Source organism: Phoxinus phoxinus, assembly GCF_949152265.1.
Source record: "Phoxinus phoxinus genome assembly, chromosome: 14".
NCBI classification, from domain to species: domain Eukaryota; kingdom Metazoa; phylum Chordata; class Actinopteri; order Cypriniformes; family Leuciscidae; genus Phoxinus; species Phoxinus phoxinus.
The window spans coordinates 3,313,766-3,335,920 of record NC_136889.1 but is presented as its reverse complement, the minus strand read 5'-3'; the positions used below and the strand labels follow the sequence as shown (position 1 = coordinate 3,335,920).

General features: G+C 37.4%; 1 protein-coding gene across 1 annotated transcript in view; it reads right to left on the bottom strand.

Moving 5' to 3' along the window:
* kcnk12 (potassium channel, subfamily K, member 12) overlaps nt 1-20,165 on the bottom strand; it is a 40,405-nt gene extending 20,240 nt beyond the window's left edge. The window contains exon 1 of the mRNA XM_079636136.1: nt 19,795-20,165. Coding sequence (XP_079492262.1) covers nt 19,795-20,119 — 325 coding nt within the window. The 5' untranslated portion in view covers nt 20,120-20,165. The remainder of the gene's footprint in view (nt 1-19,794) is intronic.
* Between the last annotated feature and the right edge of the window lie 1,990 nt (nt 20,166-22,155).

Genomic DNA, 22,155 nt, shown 5'->3' with positions numbered 1-22,155 from the left:
AGAGGGAAATGATAGTGAATAACACTGATGCAGAAGCACTGAACCCTGGTTGTAAGCCTAAACTTTACATAACCTGTAAACTTCTCCCTCAAGTCAAGTCAAGTCAAGTCATCTTCATTTATATAGCGCTTTTAACAATGTAGATTGTTTCAAAGCGGCTTTACAGTGATAAACGTATAATTTAAAGTAAAAGAGATTGTTTTTGCTTTATAGCGGTTCTTGAATAAATATATTTTATACTAAAGTTAGTTTTGATTGATTCACTTCCATCGCAACGATCATTAGTTATTAAATTAGAGACCGCTAAGGCGACACACATAGATATACATAATAAAGGCTAGCTGTCTCGTCCGCGCTGCTGGCCAATGGTGTCGACGTCCGCACCAGGCGGCCATCTTGTCACAGTCAGCTCGCTCACTCGTAACATTGTGTTTTAATGGTGCAAGTACTTTTTAAATAACCACAACTTGCTACATTTTCTACCGACTTTCAAACGGTTTGGTTTGTTATAAACCTCAGAGATGTAGTTATGACACTGCATACTTATGAATAATTATAATATTATATATTTCAACATGTTCAAGCATCCAGAAAAGCTTGCCACAACAAGATGGCCGCCGGTGATGACGTTAGAGACTCCGCCGTAAGACATCTAGCCTTTATTATGTATTTCTATGACGACACCGTTCTCTGTACACAGACTTTAAACGTGAACCTGTGAGAAACAATGATGATGCTCACGTGCGCATTGAGAATTCATTCTATAGTTATGCGCATTTGAATATATGTGCGCAGGTTTGTAATTCCCTACAAACCAAGCCTAAACAAACTACTTGTCTGGCCTTAAAAAAATGTATAGAGAATTTTATCACTTCTGGGTAGATATGCGAAACCGAAATTGTTCCGACAACGAATCTGATTGGTTGAGTGTAAATGTTGTTCCAGGATCCACAAAGAAGATGTTGATCCAGGAACATTGGTGAAATCACAACCTACACCAGTTAAACACTTTATTCCCACTATTAAATACCCGTTAGGCGCTTTATTCCCACTTTACCTCTCCAAGCTGATATGTGATGGGAAAAGGGACGAGAATGAGTTTGGGAAAAGGAGGATTATGTTCTTCTAAGTACAGTAGGACTTCTTTTATAATTTCATCCGGCTCAATCAGGCATTGGTGTGTGAGTTGGTGTAAAGATCCTCTATCAACACTTGGCTTATTTGCTTTTTGTGTAAATATTCACTCGATTACATTTTTTTTATTTTTTGGGTGAACTCTCCCTTTAATGTTGGATTGTTAGCTTTTTGTAAAAGTGCATCTCTTCTGACCTTTCTGATCAAACCAGTACGCTGGATACTGATGAGATCTGTGTTTCATTTCAGCTTCTGTCTTATTCTGAATAGTAATAATTCAGGCAAAAAGCATGGGGAGTGTGTATGTACATTTGGAGAGGGACGTTTATGAGGCGATGTTTTGATCTGTTGGCTAATGCTGTGACAGAAACACATCAGTGGTTTTACTTAAAGGGGTGGTAAAGTATGATTTCACTTTTCTAACTGTAGTTAGTGTGTAATGTTGCTGTGTGATCATAAACAACATCTGCAAAGTTACAACGCTCAAAGTTCAAAGCAAAGGGAGATATTTGCTTTTAAAGAAAAGGACTACAACAAACGGCTGGTAGAAACTACACGACATTCCTCACGGGTTAGTGACATCACCAACCCTAAAATGTACATAAGCCCCGCCCCCTGAACACAGTCCATGTTGAGAAGAGGAAGAGTTGCTGTAGTCGAGCACATTTGTGAGTCAGCTCAAACTTTAGCATCCATCTTTTCACATGCAATAGAAAGTCACTCTGTGTGCATCTCACAACAGTTCCTATACGAGCGATTTATAGATTATCATGACAGAATATGCTAATTGAAGATAGTTAACTCCACATCAGCAACATAAACTCATCAACTAACCATTCAGAGACGTCCTGTTGCTTCTACATGTTGTCACTTCTTCTTGAGTCTCTCCATCTTTGTCTGACTCCGTTTTAACATTAAAGGCAGAACAGTTTCTGTCATTTTAGTGTGTGTGTGAGGTAATCGCAGCTGCTAACACACACAAGCTGTTGAAGCTCCGCCCCCTGTGCCGGGAGCAGCAGTTCATTTGCATTTAAAGGGCCAGGCACAAAACGCTGCGTTTTTGCAAACCCTCAAAAAGTGACAACTTTAACATGCTATATAAAAATATCTGTGGGGTATTTTGAGCTAATACTTCACACACACACACACACACACACACACACACACACACACACACACACACACACACACACACACACACACACACACACACACACACACACACACACACACACACACACACACGCACGCACACACACACACACACACACTCTGGGGACATCAGAGATTTATTTTACATCTTGTGAAAAGGGCATTTTACCACCACTTTAAACAATTGCTGTCGTCTACAGAGCATACTGTATATGCTGTGCTGTGTGTGATTTATTCTCTGTGGACCGGGAACCAGACGGGAATGCTCGGCATTGAGATTTATTTACAGCCTTTGTGTGTTTGCCAGGCCAGATCACATACGTGGATCAAGGGTGACAGAAAGGATGCAAGGCAGAGATAAATGTACAACTGGGACAAGCATTTGTTCCTGACACTGATGTCACCGCGTGTGTGTTTGTGTTTGTCTGTGTGCACATGCATGTATACAAAAGATAGGCTAAAAAGGCAAAGATTGGAAAGAATAACAGTTTTGTTCACTGGAAACCAGTTGTCAGTTTAGCATTTACATTAAGCACTTACAGGATAAAAGATGGCAAAAATATATATATGTTTTAGTGCTGTGTGAAATATTGTGATGCATTTCTGGATGAAACTGCTTCTCGAACAGGGAAAAATTTAGGGCGGGACTTAATTTAGTCCATCGGGCATTGATTGAATGGTTGTGGTTTGCTATTGGTGGATATCATGTGAGTGACAGGTTGCCCCGCCCTCACGCTAAACACATCATCAGAGAAGAGAAGAGATGTTGTTGTCAGGGGAGGGGAAATTATTTTAATCAAAGATTACGAGGATATAAATTATGATGTGCACAGATAAATCATTTATACAAAATACAGCAATATACCATACAAAAGTTGGAATTGTCCATTTTGACTTTAACTATTTGTATCCATATACTCTCAGCCACTCAGTTTCTAATCCACTGTAATGGAATATATCACATAGTTTTAAAAGGCTAAATTAAATTTACAAACATTAACATAAACGAACATAAAACATACCGGTGGTGAAAGCAACGCAACAGTCACATGACCAACATATGTGACCCTGGATCACAAAACCAGTCACATGTCGCACGGCTATATCTGTGGCAATAGCCAACAATACATTGTATGGGTCAAAATTATAGATTTTTCTTTTATGCCAAAAATCATTAGGATATTAAGTAAAGATCATGTTCCATGAATATATTTAGTACATTTCCTACCATAAATATATAAAACATGTATTTTTGTGAGTGAATGCAGCACAATCGTGAACATAAATGCACAACTTTAAAGGAGATTTTCTCAATGTTTAGATTTTTTTGCATCCTCAGATTCCAGATTTACAATAGTTGTATCTCGACCAAATATTGTCCTATCCTAACAAACCACACATCAATGGAAAGATTATGTAATCAGCTTTCATATGATGTATACATCTCAATTTACAAATATTGACCCATGTGACTGGTTTTGTGCTCCAGGGCTCCAGACTAAAATGTATCATAATAAATGGTAAGAAAATCTCCAGTATTTCCCATGTCTTCATTTATTATAATATAAAGGGCATCTAGATCTCACCAAACCTGTCAAGAACATGTCCAGGTCACCCCAAAAAACATGACATTTTTACCAAAGATCAAACATGTATGATATATATATTGACACTTTGACACTTCTTTAATCATGCTCTGTCTCATTAAATCTCATTCAGTATCTGTGCTGAAGACACACACACACACACACACACACACACACACACTCACTTCTTTTATGTGGATACACGCCCTCTTCCATTTTTAACTTTGACATTTTCCAGCCCTCTGTTTTTACAGAGCGACCCAGGAGATCAGAGAGAGAGAGAGAGAGAGAGAGAGAGAGAGAGAGAGAGAGAGAGAGAGAGAGAGAGAGAGAGAGAGAGAGAGAGAGAGAGAGAGAGAGAGAGAGAGATCTGATGATAAGCAGAACTATAAATCTTGGCTATACTCAGAACTGCACACTACCATATACTACTAGTAATATTTTTGCAGTATGTAGCATGTTTATTATGCACAATATGCACATTTTCTATGCCCAGGATACTTGGATGACATTTGCCAAAAAGTGCAAAAGAGCAAACTGAGAGGAAGGCTGAATTGCACAATGCAACGTGACGAATAGAGTGATACTGGGATGGTGTATTTTTTTAGGCCAACACGGAAGTTTTTCCGTTTTTCAGATTATTGCAGAAAATAAGGCCTGTGACCAACAAAAGTGTCTTATACATTTTGTTCATCAAAGTAATGTTCACAATTTTACAGGCTAAATACAATCGGCAGAAGTAAAAAGCTAAACGTATATAAACACAACTATCACATGACTGTAACATCACCACCTTTAACCAACTCTTTCAATCTTCATTTTAAATCTACAAGTTTGAAAGTTTGAGTTAGAATAGTTTGCAAGAGTGCGATTATAAACCCATGTAATAATGCTTAGATGAGTTTATCTGTTATTGTTTATCTTACTCAAAACACTACTACTATCCCGTTCTGAAAACAGCCGGTGTCTCCAGCATTGCACTCGCTGTATTATATAAAGATAGCTTGGTAACCACATTTCCCTTTCTAAATGAAACATGCTTTTCATTGACCCAGATGATGTTTTAATGCATAATGATGGCGAAGCAATGTATCATAAGTCCCTTTTTCATAAGTGAAGTCCATCAGTGCAAACAGTGTGTGATTGAATACAATGATATCAAAGGAGAGAGAGTGAAATAAGAGGGACAGGGGAGAGAGGGATCATTCCTCTGCATTAGCGGAGCAGGTTATATTGATAGATGAGTGTGAGGAGAAAGAGAACATCGCTGAGGAGACAATGATGCATGATCCAATCAAAGCGTGGTGTAACCGGAGCCAACTGCACTGATTACTACGCGAGGGGGAAGACACGAGAGAGAGAGAGAGAGAGAGAGAGAGAGAGAGAGAGAGAGAGAGAGAGAGAGAGAGAGAGAGAGAGAGAGAGAGAGAGAGAGAGAGAGAGAGAGAGAGAGAGAGAGAGAGAGAGATTGGAGGAAAACGGCGAGCTGCAACGGGAATCCCCAAGGTTTACTCCCTGCAGAAGACATCACTGTCTCTTTGGCAGACGTCAAACAGCGTTAAAGGAGAAATTCACCCCAAAAAAGACAACATACGGTCTTACTAACACAAACAAAAACACAATATTTAGGCCTAAATTTAAGATTTACATATGTGACCCTGGATCACAAAATCAGTCATAAGTCGCACGGGTATATCTGTGGCAATAGCCAACAATACATTGTATGGGTCAAAATTATAGATTTTTCTTTTATGATAAAAATCAGTAGGATATTAAAGGTGAACTAAGTAACTTTTTTACCTTAACTGATCAACTTCGGAGTCACTGGAATGGTTATATTACTTATTTTGGGTTGAATGGTGGTGGTTTCGCACCCCCCTGGTGCCCGTGAGCGGAAAAACAGCGTTTGCAACTTTGGGCCGCCGGCCCGCCGGCCTCTTCGTCTGGAAGTATCGTGTGATCCCAAGTCTCGCGAGGTAAAGAATTGCTTTACTGCAAAAATAAATCTGCTATAATGCTGTCACTATTGCGCTCCCTCACGCTGTTGGAACCCGAATGAAGACGACGTTGCAAAGAGTTTCCCATCTGCTTTGATGTCGTTGATCTACTAAGCCTCTAGTGTCTGAGAATAGCCAGCGAGTTTTTAACAGTTGTTGTCAAATATCTATTCCGAAGCTGCGGGGGGAGCTCTAGAGAGAAACCTCCGAGCAAAACGCGAGGATACAACAAAGAAATCCCGATCTTACTGAGTGCTGCTTTAAAGGAGAACTCCGGTCAATTTTAACATTGAGCTCAATTTTTAGTAAATTCGGTCGAAGTCCAAAATAGTCAATTGTGGAGTTCACGCGCGTGATCATAGGTAACTCGACAATCGACTACTTTGGACTTCGACCGAAAACAGGATGTAAATACAGGTATGTGCGCTTGTTGAATTAACATAATTTTTATTAATATCTTTCACATCTACTGCATCTAGATTCACTCGTGTTCACTCTGAAGGAATCACTCAACATGGCTGGGCACTTGTAATGACACATCAAGGATGATAAGAGAAATAAAAGCAGGTTTAAAATTAGACCCATTCAAGTCAATAGGGTTGACATTTTAAAAAGAGGATAACACGGTGTAGGCAACACCGATTTTTGTCGTTGTTCTCTGTATTGACAGCACTCTAAATTTACTAAAAATTGAGCTCAATGTTAAAATTGACCGGAGTTCTCCTTTAAGTAAAGATCATGTTGCATGAAGATATTTAGTAAATTTCCTACAGTAAATATATAAAACATGTATTTGTGTGAGTGAATGCAGCACAATCGTGAACATAAATGCACAACTTTAAAGGAGATTTTCTCAATGTTTCGATTTTTTTGCTCCTCAGATTCCAGATTTTCAATAGTTGTGTCTCGACCAAATATTGTCCTATCCTAACAAACCACACATCAATGGAAAGCTTATTTATTCAGCATACATATGATGTATAAATCTCAATTTTTAAAAATTGACCCATGTGACTGGTTTTGTGGTCCAGGGTCACATATTTGAATTGCAGATAAAATGTCCACCCATTTGCATTGCGCAGTTTCAAAATGAATAATACATTTAAATTGACGCATATTTGCCAGTCATATACCTAAATTAAATCATGTTTTAAATTAGCAAAGTTCAAAAACGTATGCATTAAGCCAGGTATAGCTGGTTTATTGTTGCATTATCAAATCATCTTCATTGAACATAGATTGGATCCATTTAACATTCAACGGACCAAAATAAATACATAAATAAATCAGAATAAACAGAAATAAACAGTGCTTTTCAGTAGTTTTCAGGGACAGAAATTAAATAAAGTAATCAAATGTAAGATAACACTGATGTATAAATTAAAATATATATTAAGTTACAAAAGTTATAGTCAAGAGCAGTGTGATTTTTGATGTTGTTGGTCTTTTGTTGTTTGATTAACATAAAAAAAGACACTGTCACTTTAAGAGCTGCACAGATCTTAAAGAGAATACACACATGCGTTTTATTTCTCAACTGTTTACGTTCACTTAAGCCATAACCAAGAGCATTTTAATCATTTTGTTCTTTCGAAGGAGAACTCAATTCAGTATTTGCACGCTGTCTAAAACACGGCTTTCCGGGATGTGCGCACACAAAACTTCTCACAAAGCGAGCACCAAATTGAATTGAATATTTAAATTGGCAAGACTTAAAAACATGTGTATAAACTTTCGTGAAGATGCAGTTCATCGGGACAGTGACAGTTACAGATGCACAGGCAGTCCTGCTATATTTTATACAGGTTTCGTTTTGTTTTAGGACGTATTTAATTATTTTAGCCAAAGAAAAAACGTTGGAAAAATTATGCAACAGACATTATTCAACTCAGTTAAGTAATAAAAACCATTGGCATTTGGCCTAGGCGACATTGGTCAATTTTTGTACATTTAGATGCATACATCATCTGTACGCTAATTAAATAATCTTTCCATTGATGTATGGTTTGTGATGATAGGACAATATTTGGTCGAGATCTGGAATCTGAGGGAGCAAAACAATCTAAACATTGAGAAAATCTCTTTTAAAGTTGTGCATTTATGTTCACGATTGTGCTGCATTCACTCACAAAAATACATGTTTTATATATTTACGGGAGGAAATTTACTAAATATCTTCATTGAACATGATCTTTACTTAATATCCTGATTTTAGGCATAAAAGAAAAATGGATAATTTATTAATTTTGACTCATACAATGTATAGTTGGCTATTGCCACAAATTTACCCGTGCGACTCGTGACTGGTTATGTGATCCAGGGTCACACATATACTTACAAGGCAACAATATAAAATAAAACTGGACAAGAAGAGATGATATCCATCCTGAAACCCTCATGTAACCCAGAGGAAGGATTGCTGGGACTCAGGCGTGTCTTCTCCAGAGAGTCTGTAGGAATCAGTCTCTGTTCAGACAGGCGTGTAATAACTGTGCGTATCTGATCTATCATCTTCCTCCAAGCAAACCCAATAGATCATCTCACGGGTCAGAAGAAGGAGACGGCCAGATCCAGACTCATTTAAAACTGCTTCGTCAACTCATTTTGAGCTTTTGACTTTTATATAACTGTTAGCGTCTGATAAAATGTTCCAACAGTCAAACAATTTTATATCAGGCCAAAAACTGTTCATTTAGTTCCCATTGGGAATAAAATTCACAAATGAGACCTTCCTTATTCCTTATATCTCAATTGCTCCCACATGGCAGTAGATTAAGTGGAGAGCTTCAGCAACGGTCGGGTGTTTGAGAAAGAGAAAGGTTTCAGATCTCAAAGTGCCAATATACCAAAGTCTGAAATCAAATATCAAAAATCTCACTATGAACTCACACAATTGATCAAGACAAATGATCTGAGCTGCTATCCACATCAATTTATAGCTATACACACTTACATATGATAACAACCGACACATTTCTATGTTATCTTTGAAAAAAACAAACATCTAATATAAAGTTGATGCATAAATGAAACCAATGTTTATACACACTGCACACTGCAGTCGCCTCCACACACTCATAATTCATCATTCAGACAGTCATTGAAAACATTAAACTGTAATATTGCTTTGCAATAAACAACAATACAAATAACCTGACTCGTTTGTGTCATTTGGAATTGTAGAAGAAACAAATTTGATACTCATATGAAACTTATATGAAAGTTATTCCAACTTAATCCTTTCATTCTCATGCTGTTCTCACAATAAAACACGATAAACATCTTACTGGGGTCCGGGTCCAGTGTAAAAATGAGAAAAGGATAAAAATAGGATTAAACTGTAATGTATAAAACTAATAAAAAATATATTTTTACAGTTACAATGAAATCAAAAACTGTGTAGGTCATTGCAGTATTTATGATAAAAAATGTTTTATCTGTGCACATTTTTTCATTCATGTGCCCGTAATTTTTTTTGATCAAAAACATAAACTTCCCCTCCCCTTGCAACAACATCACTTTACTGACGTGAGAGGGCGGAGCAACCTGTCACTCACATGAGATCCACCAATAGCAAACCACAACCATCTAAGCATCCAATAAATTCCCCAAAGACAAAATCAAGCCCCGTCCTACATTTGTTTTTGTTCCAGAAGCCAGAAACAGTACAGAAAAAAAAAAAATCTAACAGTACAGGAAAAAAAGTGTAATATTGTAACATAATACAGTAAAAAAAAAAAAAAAAAAAAATATATATATATATATATATATATACAATTATATATTGATTGATTGATTGAAATCTTTATTTCGAACATGAGAGAAGAAATATATATATAATTTAAATTTTTCAATGTATAAACTGGTATAAAATTAAAGGAAAATTTGTATATTTTAGGATGGGGGTCACTTGCACTAAGATAGTCATATGTGTGTGTCTGTGCGTCTGGAAGATTGAAGACCCCTATAGACTACACATGACATCTAACTATCCAGCTCTGCATTTGAAGGCCGTTTAGTTGCCGTCTCCTTAATAAAATAAATGAGAAAGTGAACAAAAACAGGCAAGTAAGGTTAATAATTAATAAACAGTGGTTCTATGAATAGTCTGGGTTGTCAGGCCTGGGCAGTAATGAAGCTCTCCTGTCTTGCTGACGTGAGTGATGAGTGATGGTTGTAGCCTGCAGAAACGTCTCCAGAGCTCTGCATCACACACACATCTGAGAGCGTGTTACGAACGCCTGTCTCACACAAACTTTCCTCTCACCCCGAGCACAAGCTGCTCTAATACTGCAATTTTGCATGAAGACAAAAATATGTCTGCTCACAACCACGAACAGAAATAGAATAAATAGGTCAAATCAAGCACTGTGACTTTCAATCTGTCTAAATTCAATTATGCATCCTAAAAACTTTTGTTGTCAATCAACATACATCTTTTTTTCTTTTTGGTGGTTCACAAATGTTCAATGTAAGTACATTTATACTGCCTCTCTTCTTTTAAAGAAATATATATTATACATAATATTTATATATATATATATTTTTTTTTTTGTTCACAAGGAAACATTTATTAATAAGAAAAATATCAAATGTATCACAGATTCCACAAAAATATTAAGCAGCACAACTGTTTTTACATTGATAATAATCATAAATGTTTCTTGAGCATCAGATCATCATATTATACTGATTTCTGAAGGATCATGTGACACTGAAGACTGGAGTAATGATGCTGGAAATACAGCTTTGATCACAGGAATAAATTATATTTTTAAACATATTCACATAGAAAACAGTTATTTTAATATTAGAAGAATATTTCACAATATTACCTTTTTTACTGTTTTTTTTTTTTTGTTCATCAAATAAATCCCCAAACCTTTGAATGGTTGTTGATATAATATAATAGAAAATTAAAATTTACTTAAGAGCACTGAATGCTTTTATTAACTTCCTTGGTTACACTTTATTTCGATTGTCCACTTCAGACATTCTTCTAACTATAAGTAACTTTGCAAATACATGTTAGGGTTCAGATTAGTAGAATAAGTCGACATGTACTTGCAAAGTTACTTATAGTCAGTAAATGTCTGTTTATGAGCATCACAATAAAGAGTTAGCAGATATTAAGCAGACGATCTACTAATACTCTAATGACTGCTAGTTGACATGTAGTTGCAAAGTTACTTGTTAGAAGAATGTCTGAAGTGGACCATTGAAATAAAGTGTTTATTTTGAGACTTAAAAAGGCCTTATTTCTAAAATACTGGAAGAAATGGATTGAGTACTGTAATGTAAACAACCAATGACTATATGTGAATCTATACTTGCCCCAAAACAGAATGTATACCCTGTTCTGTTGTTTGCTTCTTTTCTTTCTTTCTTTCTTTCTTTCTTTCTTTCTTTCTTTCTTTCTTTCTTTCTTTCTTTCTTTCTTTCTTTCTTTCTTTCTTTCTTTCTTTCTTTATTTATTTATTTATTTATTTCTCCACCCTGTCTTTGTTGTATATGCTTGAAAAATATTCAATACAATAAAATTCCTTTAACATGTTGGGTTACACTTTATTTTAAGGTGACAGTTTTATTGTTCTTGCTCAAATAAGTTATAAAAGCTTGTTGAGCCTTTGGCTAATAACCTCACCTGAACACATGTGTGTGTGTGTGTGTGTGTTTAATTGGCTAATAACCTCACCTGAACACATGTGTGTGTGTGTGTGTGTGTGTGTTTGATTGGCTAATAACCTCACCTGAACACATGTGTGTGTGTGTTTGATTGGCTAATAACCTCACCTGAACACATGTGTGTGTGTGTTTGATTGGCTAATAACCTCACCTGAACACATGTGTGTGTGTGTGTTTGATTGGCTAATAACCTCACCTGAACACATGTGTGTGTGTTTGATTGGCTAATAACCTCACCTGAACACATGTGTGTGTTTGATTGCTAATAACCTCACCTGAACACATGTGTGTGTTTGATTGGGTAATAACCTCACCTGAACACACGTGTGTGTGTTTGGGTAATAACCTCACCTGAACACATGTGTGTGTGTGTTTGATTGGCTAATAATCTCACCTGAACACATGTGTGTGTGTGTGTGTGTGTGTGTGTGTGTTTGATTGGCTAATAACCTCACCTGAACACGTGTGTGTGTGTTTGATTGGCTAATAACCTCACCTGAACACATGTGTGTGTTTGATTGGCTAATAACCTCACCTGAACACATGTGTGTGTGTGTGTGTGTGTTTGATTGGCTAATAACCTCACCTGAACACATGTGTGTGTGTTTGATTGGGTAATAACCTCACCTGAACACATGTGTGTGTGTGTGTGTGTGTGTGTGTGTGTGTGTGTGTGTGTTTGATTGGCTAATAACCTCACCTGAACACATGTGTGTGTGTTTGATTGGCTAATAACCTCACCTGAACACATGTGTGTGTGTGTTTGATTGGCTAATAACCTCACCTGAACACATGTGTGTGTGTGTTTGATTGGCTAATAACCTCACCTGAACACATGTGTGTGTGTTTGATTGGCTAATAACCTCACCTGAACACATGTGTGTGTGTTTGATTGGCTAATAACCTCACCTGAACACATGTGTGTGTTTGATTGGCTAATAACCTCACCTGAACACATGTGTGTGTGTGTGTGTGTGTTTGATTGGCTAATAACCTCACCTGAACACATGTGTATGTTTGGATTGGCTAATACACACTAAAAAATGCTGGGTTGTTTCAACCCAAATTTGGGTCAAATATGGACAAACCCAGCAGTTGGGTTAATTTTTTAATTAAAAATGTTAACCCAACGGTTGGGTTAGTCCATATTTGACCCAGATTTGGGTTAACACAACCCAGCATTTTTTAGATGTAGGGGAGCGCGGGGCACAACCTAACGCGGGGCTAAATGTAACACGGACCTTTTACGTAGTTACTCAGGGTCACGCGGGTTGTGTTTACGATCTTTTTCTCTCGCTGCCAGAAGACGGTCTCCCGTGGATTTGTGAAAAGTTTTGGTAATATTTTGTGAAGATACGGGACAAAGAGTGTTTTGACACCATGTTAGTATTTTTTTTCATCATACGTATTTTTCTGTTTCTGAGTTGTGTGTGTACGTCACCAAATCTAACTTTATATTGCCTTAATCACTGTCTTGTTGGCTAAAACATGACACCATTTTGAAACATGTCAGCAACTCCTAGCAACTGTTAGCTAGGTTTAAAATATTTTTTACACAGCGGGGTAAGTTGTAACACAGTGTTACAACTAAGCCGCCAAGTGTTCACAATATTGTAGGCTATGGGATTTGTTTACTATATTGATCACTTGTTTATTTATTAAAAATATTGCCTGTTTTCATGTAATAAACACTTTAAAATGTGATTTTAAGCTTGTTTTTATTATTATTACTGTTACTATTAATAATAATAATAATTTTGCATGCAAAACTGTTCAGCCCTTTCCTATATCTCTATCCATGATATTGATCCATAATAGAAGGATGATTGGATGAGGGATGTATGTATGGATATCTATCTATACAGATGTACAAACAACATCAAACTATACAGATAAAATAGTACTGAATTATGTGTGTTACAAGTGTTACACACAAGTGTTACAACTAACCCCTCTGTCTGTTACAACTAACCCCGCATATGGGGTAAGTTGTAACATTTGCACTTCTGTCACTTTCAGTGCAACTGTACGAAAATGGAAGGTCCTAGAAAAAAACTTTAAGTGTTCATTTGTAGCAGAGATGTGTATGTTTCTTGTGTAAAAAAAATAATTAATCTAACCTAATTATTTTTTAAATAATTGAGCCAAAACCAAAATGCGTTAGGTTGTGCCCCGCTCTCCCCTAACCTCACCTGAACACATGTGTATGTTTGATTGGGTAATAACCTCACCTGAACACATGTGTGTGTTTGATTGGGTAATAACCTCACCTGAACACATGTGTGTGTTTGATTGGGTAATAACCTCACCTGAACACATGTGTGTGTGTTTGATTGGCTAATAACCTCACCTGAACACATGTGTGTGTTTGATTGGCTAATAACCTCACCTGAACACATGTGTGTGTGTTTGATTGGCTAATAACCTCACCTGAACACATGTGTGTGTGTTTGATTGGCTAATAACCTCACCTGAACACATGTGTGTGTGTTTGATTGGCTAATAACCTCACCTGAACACATGTGTGTGTTTGATTGGGTAATAACCTCACCTGAACACATGTGTGTGTTTGATTGGGTAATTACCTCACCTGAACACATGTGTGTGTTTGATTGGGTAATAACCTCACCTGAACACATGTGTGTGTTTGATTGGGTAATAACCTCACCTGAACACATGTGTGTGTGTTTGATTGGGTAATAACCTCACCTGAACACATGTGTGTGTTTGATTGGGTAATAACCTCACCTGAACACATGTGTGTGTGTTTGATTGGGTAATAACCTCACCTGAACACATGTGTGTGTTTGATTGGGTAATAACCTCACCTGAACACATGTGTGTGTTTGATTGGGTAATAACCTCACCTGAACACATGTGTGTGTTTGATTGGGTAATTACCTCACCTGAACACATGTGTGTGTGTTTGATTGCACACTGTACGGCACTAATTTGTATCCTGAGTATGTTTTCCAACAAACAGAATGATTAATAATTACTTTAAAATTCGTATTATCCTTATTGTTTGAGGAATAATTGATTGTATAATAATTGATAAAAACATTTCCCCATTATAATGTCTCAGTCTGATTGTGACTCACTGTGTGTGAAATGGCGAGGGTTTCGCTTAGACGAGGAAGAAGTTTTTGAGAAAAACCCCATGATGACAAAGCCCGAGCTCCTCGCATTCACGCACTTTGAAGCTCTTCTGGAGGCGGGAGGTATATAGAGACTTCACACCGAGATGAAAGGAAGATGGAGACGTATCAGTGCACAAAACACACATGCATTTAAGCTTAGTTCGGTGAATAAAGCAGAATTACTCTTGCTAGACTGTGCTGCTTTTTAGTAGTCCTGTAGAGCCAAACCTTTGCCTGCCAGCGTGTAAATCCACAAGCCACATTCGTTTTGTTTTATATTTCGTTTAGAGGCGGGTTAATCCGAAAGATAGTTACGATAATGCTCTACAAAAAAAAGTTACAGAATTTTTAATACGAATTTCTACACATTCAAAAATAAGTGCTGTTTCTCATAAACTAAACGATATAGTTCTGCTGGTGTTCATCAAGCCAAGTGTCTATGAGTATCTTTTTAATGCAACAAACCTGCAAACTTTGATAAATCCAATGATTAGTTTTTCCTCAAAGTTTGTTCATTTTATCAACATGGTACACAAACCAGACAATCTTGAACTTCCAAACTTACAACCTACATTAAGAACAAATGGTGCAACCAAACTCAGAGGCGGACAGAGTACACAGCTTCATTACTTGAGTAAAAGTACAGATACCCCTTGCAAAATTTTACTCAAGTACAAGTAAAAGTACTACAGTCAGATGTCTACTCAAGTAAAAGTACTGAAGTACTTGTTTTTAAAAGTATCAAGAGTACAAGAGTACATTTTCAAAATATTGCATTACTACTGCCACAGTGCTTACATTTATGTACAGAAACGTCCTACATGGAGTTATGAAAAATGTTAAAACCTTGGAGAATGTAAAAGGAATTGAAAGTAAAATCAAGTAATTTTCATCTTTTTACCATGTTGCTTTATTTAACATTTCGCACTTGTCCACAAGGCAATAGCACAATGGCAACGCTCTGACAAACCTCTGCTAGAGTTTTAATGGATTTTTTGCACCCACATTTGAACAAACAATTGTGTGTACATGTGAGTTTCTCTGTTTTTTCATCAATCAAATCAATAAACCTAAACCAGCAAAGAAGGCAATATAGCAATATCTGTGTGTCAGGCAATATCTGACACACCTCTGAACCACACCTCTGAAAGGTGATTGCTGATAGGCTGTCCCAATCAGTGACGCAACCCAGTCACGTTTGAGAGGGAAACAACAAATTGAGGGTTTTCGAGATTTTTTTTTTTTTAGAAGAAGTAACAGGTACTCAGTACTCACGGTTATGGATAGAAATGTAGTGGAGTAAAGAGTACAAGATTTGCCTCTCAAATGTACTTGAGTAAAGACATGAGTACTCCCCAAAAATGATACTCGAGTAAAGTAAAGATCCCTCAAAATTGTACTTAAGTACTGTACTCAAGTAAATGTACTCCGTTACTGTCCGGCTCTGACCAAACTAAGTACAGAGTTAGTTACAAACTATAGTAGTTACTAAGCCTCTGTTGTGGACTTTACCTTCCAATTTATTCAAGAACATACAAATGGCTTGTGCAACCCGACCCGTATCCTGACGGCTTTGAGCTCAAGGAAATAACAACAACATATGTGACCCTGGATCACAAAACCAGTCACATGACACACGGCTATGTGGCAATAGCCAACAATACATTGTATGGGTCAAAATCATTGATTTTTCTTTTATGCCAAAAATCATTAGGATATTAAGTAAAGATCATGTTCCATGAAGATATTTTGTACATTTCCTACCGTAAATATATAAAACATGTATTTTTGTGAGTGAATGCAGCACAATCGTGAACATAAATGCACAACTTTAAAGGAGATTTTCTCAATGTTTAGATTTTTTTGCACCCTCAGATTCCAGATCTCGACCAAATATTGTCCTATCATCACAAACCATACATCAATGGAAAGCTTATTTATTCAGCTTGTATACATGTGACTGGTTTTGTGGTCCATGGTCACATATGAGGACAGAACGGCACCCATTCGCTTCAGTTTTCATCTGCAAGGTGTCCTGCAAGGTAGCATGAAGCGTACAGTGACAGTCCTGCTGAATACATTACTCTGAGTTGAAAGAACTACAAAGTGCAAGGCTATTGATTATTCACTGCCGATGGAAAGCGTAAAACAGGAGCCAAGGGCTGTAGGAAGCAAATACACAATAACCAGGGGGTTGCCTCGAAGGGGTACTTGCTCTTTAGTGACCTATAACCGGGTAAATGTTATCCAGGACATGTGGGCATCAGCACATTTGGTTTTTGGGACATGAGCCCCACAGCAAACTGCAAGCCTGAGGGTTTGTCCTGAATGCAGAAGTCCAGCAGGGAGTTGGCTTGGCCGCCTGGTGCCCGAGAGAAAGAGTCAACACTAGAGGGTGTTTATTGCTCTTCAGAGGACTTATGCTGGGGAAATACCAATGGAAAAGTGAAGTCTCTGCAGAGAGCAAGGAAATGTTGTCTTGGCAAGGCAAAAGCGCGCTGTGAGATTCAGTGAAAGGTCATGGGGTCACGCAAGGAGCCAGAGGCTGTTGCTGCCAAATAAAAATAGCACTTGCTGACTGTACTATTATCCATTTATGTGTCCTGTAGTTCTATTCTAGATTTACAGTGTTAAAGGATTAGTTCACTTTCAAAAAATGTTTTGCTGATAATTTACTCACCCCGATGTCATCCAAGATGTCCATATCTTTCTTTCTTCAGTCGAAAAGAAATTTAGGTTTTTGAGAAAAACATTCCAGGATTTTTCTACACAGAATGGACTTCAATGGCAACCATCAATCCCAATTTTCAACGAAGGTTCAAATGTCCGTCTCAATGCAGTTTCAAAGTCTCGACACGATCCCAGTCGAGAAATATGGGTCTTATCTAGCAAAACGATTGGCCATTTTAAAAAATAAATAAAAAATGATATAGGCCTACTTTTTAACCACAATTGTTCGTCCTGTGCTGGTCTGCGACGCAACACGCATTACATCGTATTACCACGTATTTGTTGGAAAGGTCACAAATGTTTTTTTTATAAAAATTAATAATTTAAACAAAGATGTCGGAAAATTTTGAAGTTGGAGGAGAAAATGAGATGGACTTTTTTGAACCGGAGTACACAGACGAAGAAATTAAGACAGATGACGTGACCCGTGACCTTTCCAACATGATGACGTAATGCGTGGTGAGTCGCAGACCAGCACAAGACGAACAATTGTGGTTATAAAGTACACTGTAAAAAAATGTTTGGTTAAACTTAAAAAAGCAAGTTACCTGGTTGCCTTAAAATTTTGAGTTCGTTGTAATTAAAAAATTTTGTTAATACAATGAAGAATAATGGTTTAATAAACAGAAACTGAAAATAGTTATCTTTACACATTAGTTATCGAAGTTGATTTGACAAAAGATAAAAAGTTGTGATAACCAATCATGAAAATATTTGTTTACAGTGTATATCATTATTTATTTATTTTAGAAAATGGCCGATCGTTTGGCTGGATAAGACCCATATTTCTCGACTGGGATCGTGTCGAGACTTTGAAGCTGCATTGAGACGGACATTTAAACCTTCTTTGAACATTGGGATAGATGGTTGCCATTGAAGTCCATTCTGTGTAGAAAAATCCTGGAATGTTTTCCTCAAAAACCTACATTTCTTTTCGACTGAAGAAAGAAAGACGTGTACATCTTGGATGACATCGGGGTGAGTAAATTATCAGCAAAACTTTTTTTTAAAGTTAACTAATCCTTTAAGGTCCGTCCGTTCACACCAAGGATGATAACTATAATGATAAAGTCCAAATGCAATAGAGTCCACAACTTTAACGATAACTACACAGAGGAACAATATCAGGAATCACTTTCAGGAAAAAAACAAAACAGCTGATGCGTGACAAAAACATTGACAGCCAATCAGAATCAATCCTGCACGAGCATTAAGATTGCATTTGGTATCAGTCTTTGGGGAAAATGTGTGTATGCTTTTAAACAGTAAATATGTGAAGAAAATAACAATTGCACTGATTCACCACTAGTTTATGGTTCACCCCAAAAATAAAATATATTGTATTCTTCCTCATGCTTTCCTCTATGACTTACTTTCCTCTGTGGAGCACAGGAGAATGTTCTCACATGTCATTTCCATACAATGAAAGTGGACAGTGATTTATACCAACAAGCTCAAAAGGGAAAAACAAAAGCATCATAAACGTAGTCCTTATGAGTCGTCACATGACAGGCTTAAGCAAGTTACAGACTGAAAAACATTATTTACTGAATTATTACTCTAGCTCAGTCACAGCTCTCACATTTCATTTATACATTTGCATATTCAAATTTGGCCCATCAATACCTAATAAATAATAAGTTTAAATATGTGCCAGCACTATTGAGATTTGAGACCTATGGCAGCAAATAACAACTTCCATTTTACTTTCGTAATCAATAGAAGAAAAAAAGCCCGGTTCACTTTATTTTGATTGTCCCTTTAACACATTCTGCTACATATGAGTAACATTGCATCTATATGTCTAATAACTCTCATTAGGGTGTTAGTAGAGTATTAGTAGACTGGTAGGGTTTGAATAAGTTGACATGTACTTGCAAAGTTACTTATAAACAGTAGAATATCTGTTGTGGACCATCACAATAAAGAGTTAGCAGATATTATGTTAAACAGACAAATCTATTAATACTCTAATGACTGCTAGTTGACATGTAGTTGCAAAGTTACTTAAAATTAGTATAATGTCTAAAGTGGACTGTCTCAAACTTACTCAAATAATTACTAAATGCTTGTTGAGCTGTTGGCTAATAAACTTACCTGAAGACAATGGTGTGTTTGCAGTTAGCATATAATAAGCAGTCAGTCTACTAATACAGAGAGTTAGTACTTGCAAAGTTACTTATAGTCAAAAGGGACAATCAAAATAAAGTATTAACATAAAGCCATATGAATTAGAAACAACATTAGCAAACATTAAATTGAGCGTATCTGTCAAGAAAAGCACTGAAATCGTTTTTCTAATATCCCAAGAAGATTAATAATTAAGAATAATTATTCCCACAAGAGAAAATCATGCATTTGGTGACTTACCTATAGTGGACACCACTGTCCCAACAAAATAAAACGCCCCTGTAAAATCCCATCTGGGTCGAAGAGCATCGACCCGAGCTCCAGCCGCAATCGCGACCTCGTACTCTTTCAGGAAGGAGCTCAGATCCTGCAAACTGATATTGAACGTGTCACTGAAGTTCAGGAGGGTCCGGTTCCAGCGCCCGTGTGCCCGCACCTCGGACGGCCTCTCGATGGCGGAAAACACCGCAGCGCCACACAGCAGATACACGATGATGAGCAACGCGAGCAGCAGAAAGCGCCCATTGTCTTCGTTAATGTGAAGGGAGCGGCAGCCCTGCATCATCCAGATCTCAGCACCACCGGCGCGGTGGACAGCGACCAATGCAATGACATGGATCCTCTACACCCGCTTCTTGAGGACACTCCGAGACCTCCTAACATAACGTTAATGATATGTATCAAACACTTCAGATAAGTTTTAGACAAGAGAAAGCCTTCATTTAAGACGCTTACCAGCTTCATTTATCCATTTGCCATTTTCAATGACATGAATCCTCTAGCGCTGCTGCTGCTGCTGCTTTTGGACACTCCGGTCTTCTAAAGGATATTGCACAGATATTTGTATCAAACAAGAAAGATAAGTCTTGGAAAAGAGAGAAAATTAACTTTCCAAGATGATACTCTTTATTTTGCTTTCTTCTTAAGAAACGCACGAGGCTACCAATTATGAATTTTATTTATGAATATTGTTGCATTCCAAATAAGCTGCCCGAATCCTCCAAAGGATACATTTCCATCAGATACACCACTTGTGGATCCGCTTTAGTAGATATAGTTTGTTAAATAACTAGACTCACCCTCGCGCTCATTAAAGTAGTTCTACATCCATCTCCGTCTCCATCCCATGGATCGCTTATCCACATAAATCCACCTTAAAACTGTTCAGTTGCAGGCTAAAATCCTCAGCCGATGAAATTCCCAGACTCCTGGTTGTGTTTTATTGCAGGGATGCAGCAGCAGAGTGTTCTCCTGCTTTTCCATGTTGCGGTTGAAGCATCCAGCGCATCCTTTGGGTCGCTGCGCAAAACCTCTCGTCCCGTGAATCACATTAATTTTTGCTTCAGTGAAAGATACAGCGGGGTCAATGCAAATAAAGACATTTAGTGACCATTTGAGCCATTTGCACTTTTTTTTTGTGAGGCAGCAGATCTCCAGTCTATTCGCTGTGGGATGTTTGATGCCCGCAGTCCTAATGAGGCTGATCTTCAGATCAAATCTGTGCGCATAGAGTACAACTATGATGATTTACACTACAGTAATTCTGTCGGCAGCTGCAGTGCTTGTTATTTTACTTGCTTGACGTTTAACAAAGTTAGATGTCTTTTAACAGTTTGACCTTTAACAAAGTTATTTAATAGGATATGAAATCTATAGCCAATTATGTTTCCTTTAACAGACTTCTCGCTATAGCTAAGTATGCAGCAGCCTATATTTTGTTATTTAACGCTTGTTATTTTCTACTTTGTCAGTCTTTTAGTAGGCTAGACAAATCTAATTTATTCCGTCCTGATGTTTGAACTACTCAAATCTCTTTATTTTATTTCATTTTTGTTTTTTGATGTTGAATTGAAAAGCGCTGTGCTTTTCCCGCCTTTTTTCCACAAACACTCACGAGATCAGGGAGCGCCAAAAACCTCTACGATGAGGTAAAATTTGTCGACAGTAACGTGATAATGGTAGATGTTGATTCCATCCCTCAGTAAGTCCATGTTGCGCCCCTAACGCACGCCTTGCCTTGCCACAGTCTCCCCACAAATCACGAGGAAACTATGCGGCACGCACGCGCTACTACAACTACCGCGCGCCCTATTAGACCCGCTCGAGCGCACCGCGGTAACTGGAAGAGGTGGACTTGTTATTCCTGACAATTAATCGATGGCATAATTATGTTGCCAGCATCACCACTGCCAACGGTGAGAGACTGAATTAGATGAGTCTGACTTCAATGGCTGGCATGTTTAAAATCCAAAGTGTAAACTGCTAGATAATCAGTCTTTCAGTTCATAGCCTACAACAGATGTCATGCTGTATAAGTTCCTGATTACTGATTAATCCAAACGAACACCATCTATAGTTCTAAGGAACAGTGCACTCATAAAATAATCATTGTAGCCTATCATTTACTCAACATTTGTCCAAACATAAATACTTTTTTGGTAACACTTTAGTTTAGGGTCTCAATTCTCACGTCACATATAGGCTAACTAATTGCTTATAGCATGCATATTACTATTGGTTGTTTAACTTATAAATCACATATTATTGCCTTATTCTGCATGACCATATTCTACATCCTTAACCATCATACCCAATCTTAAT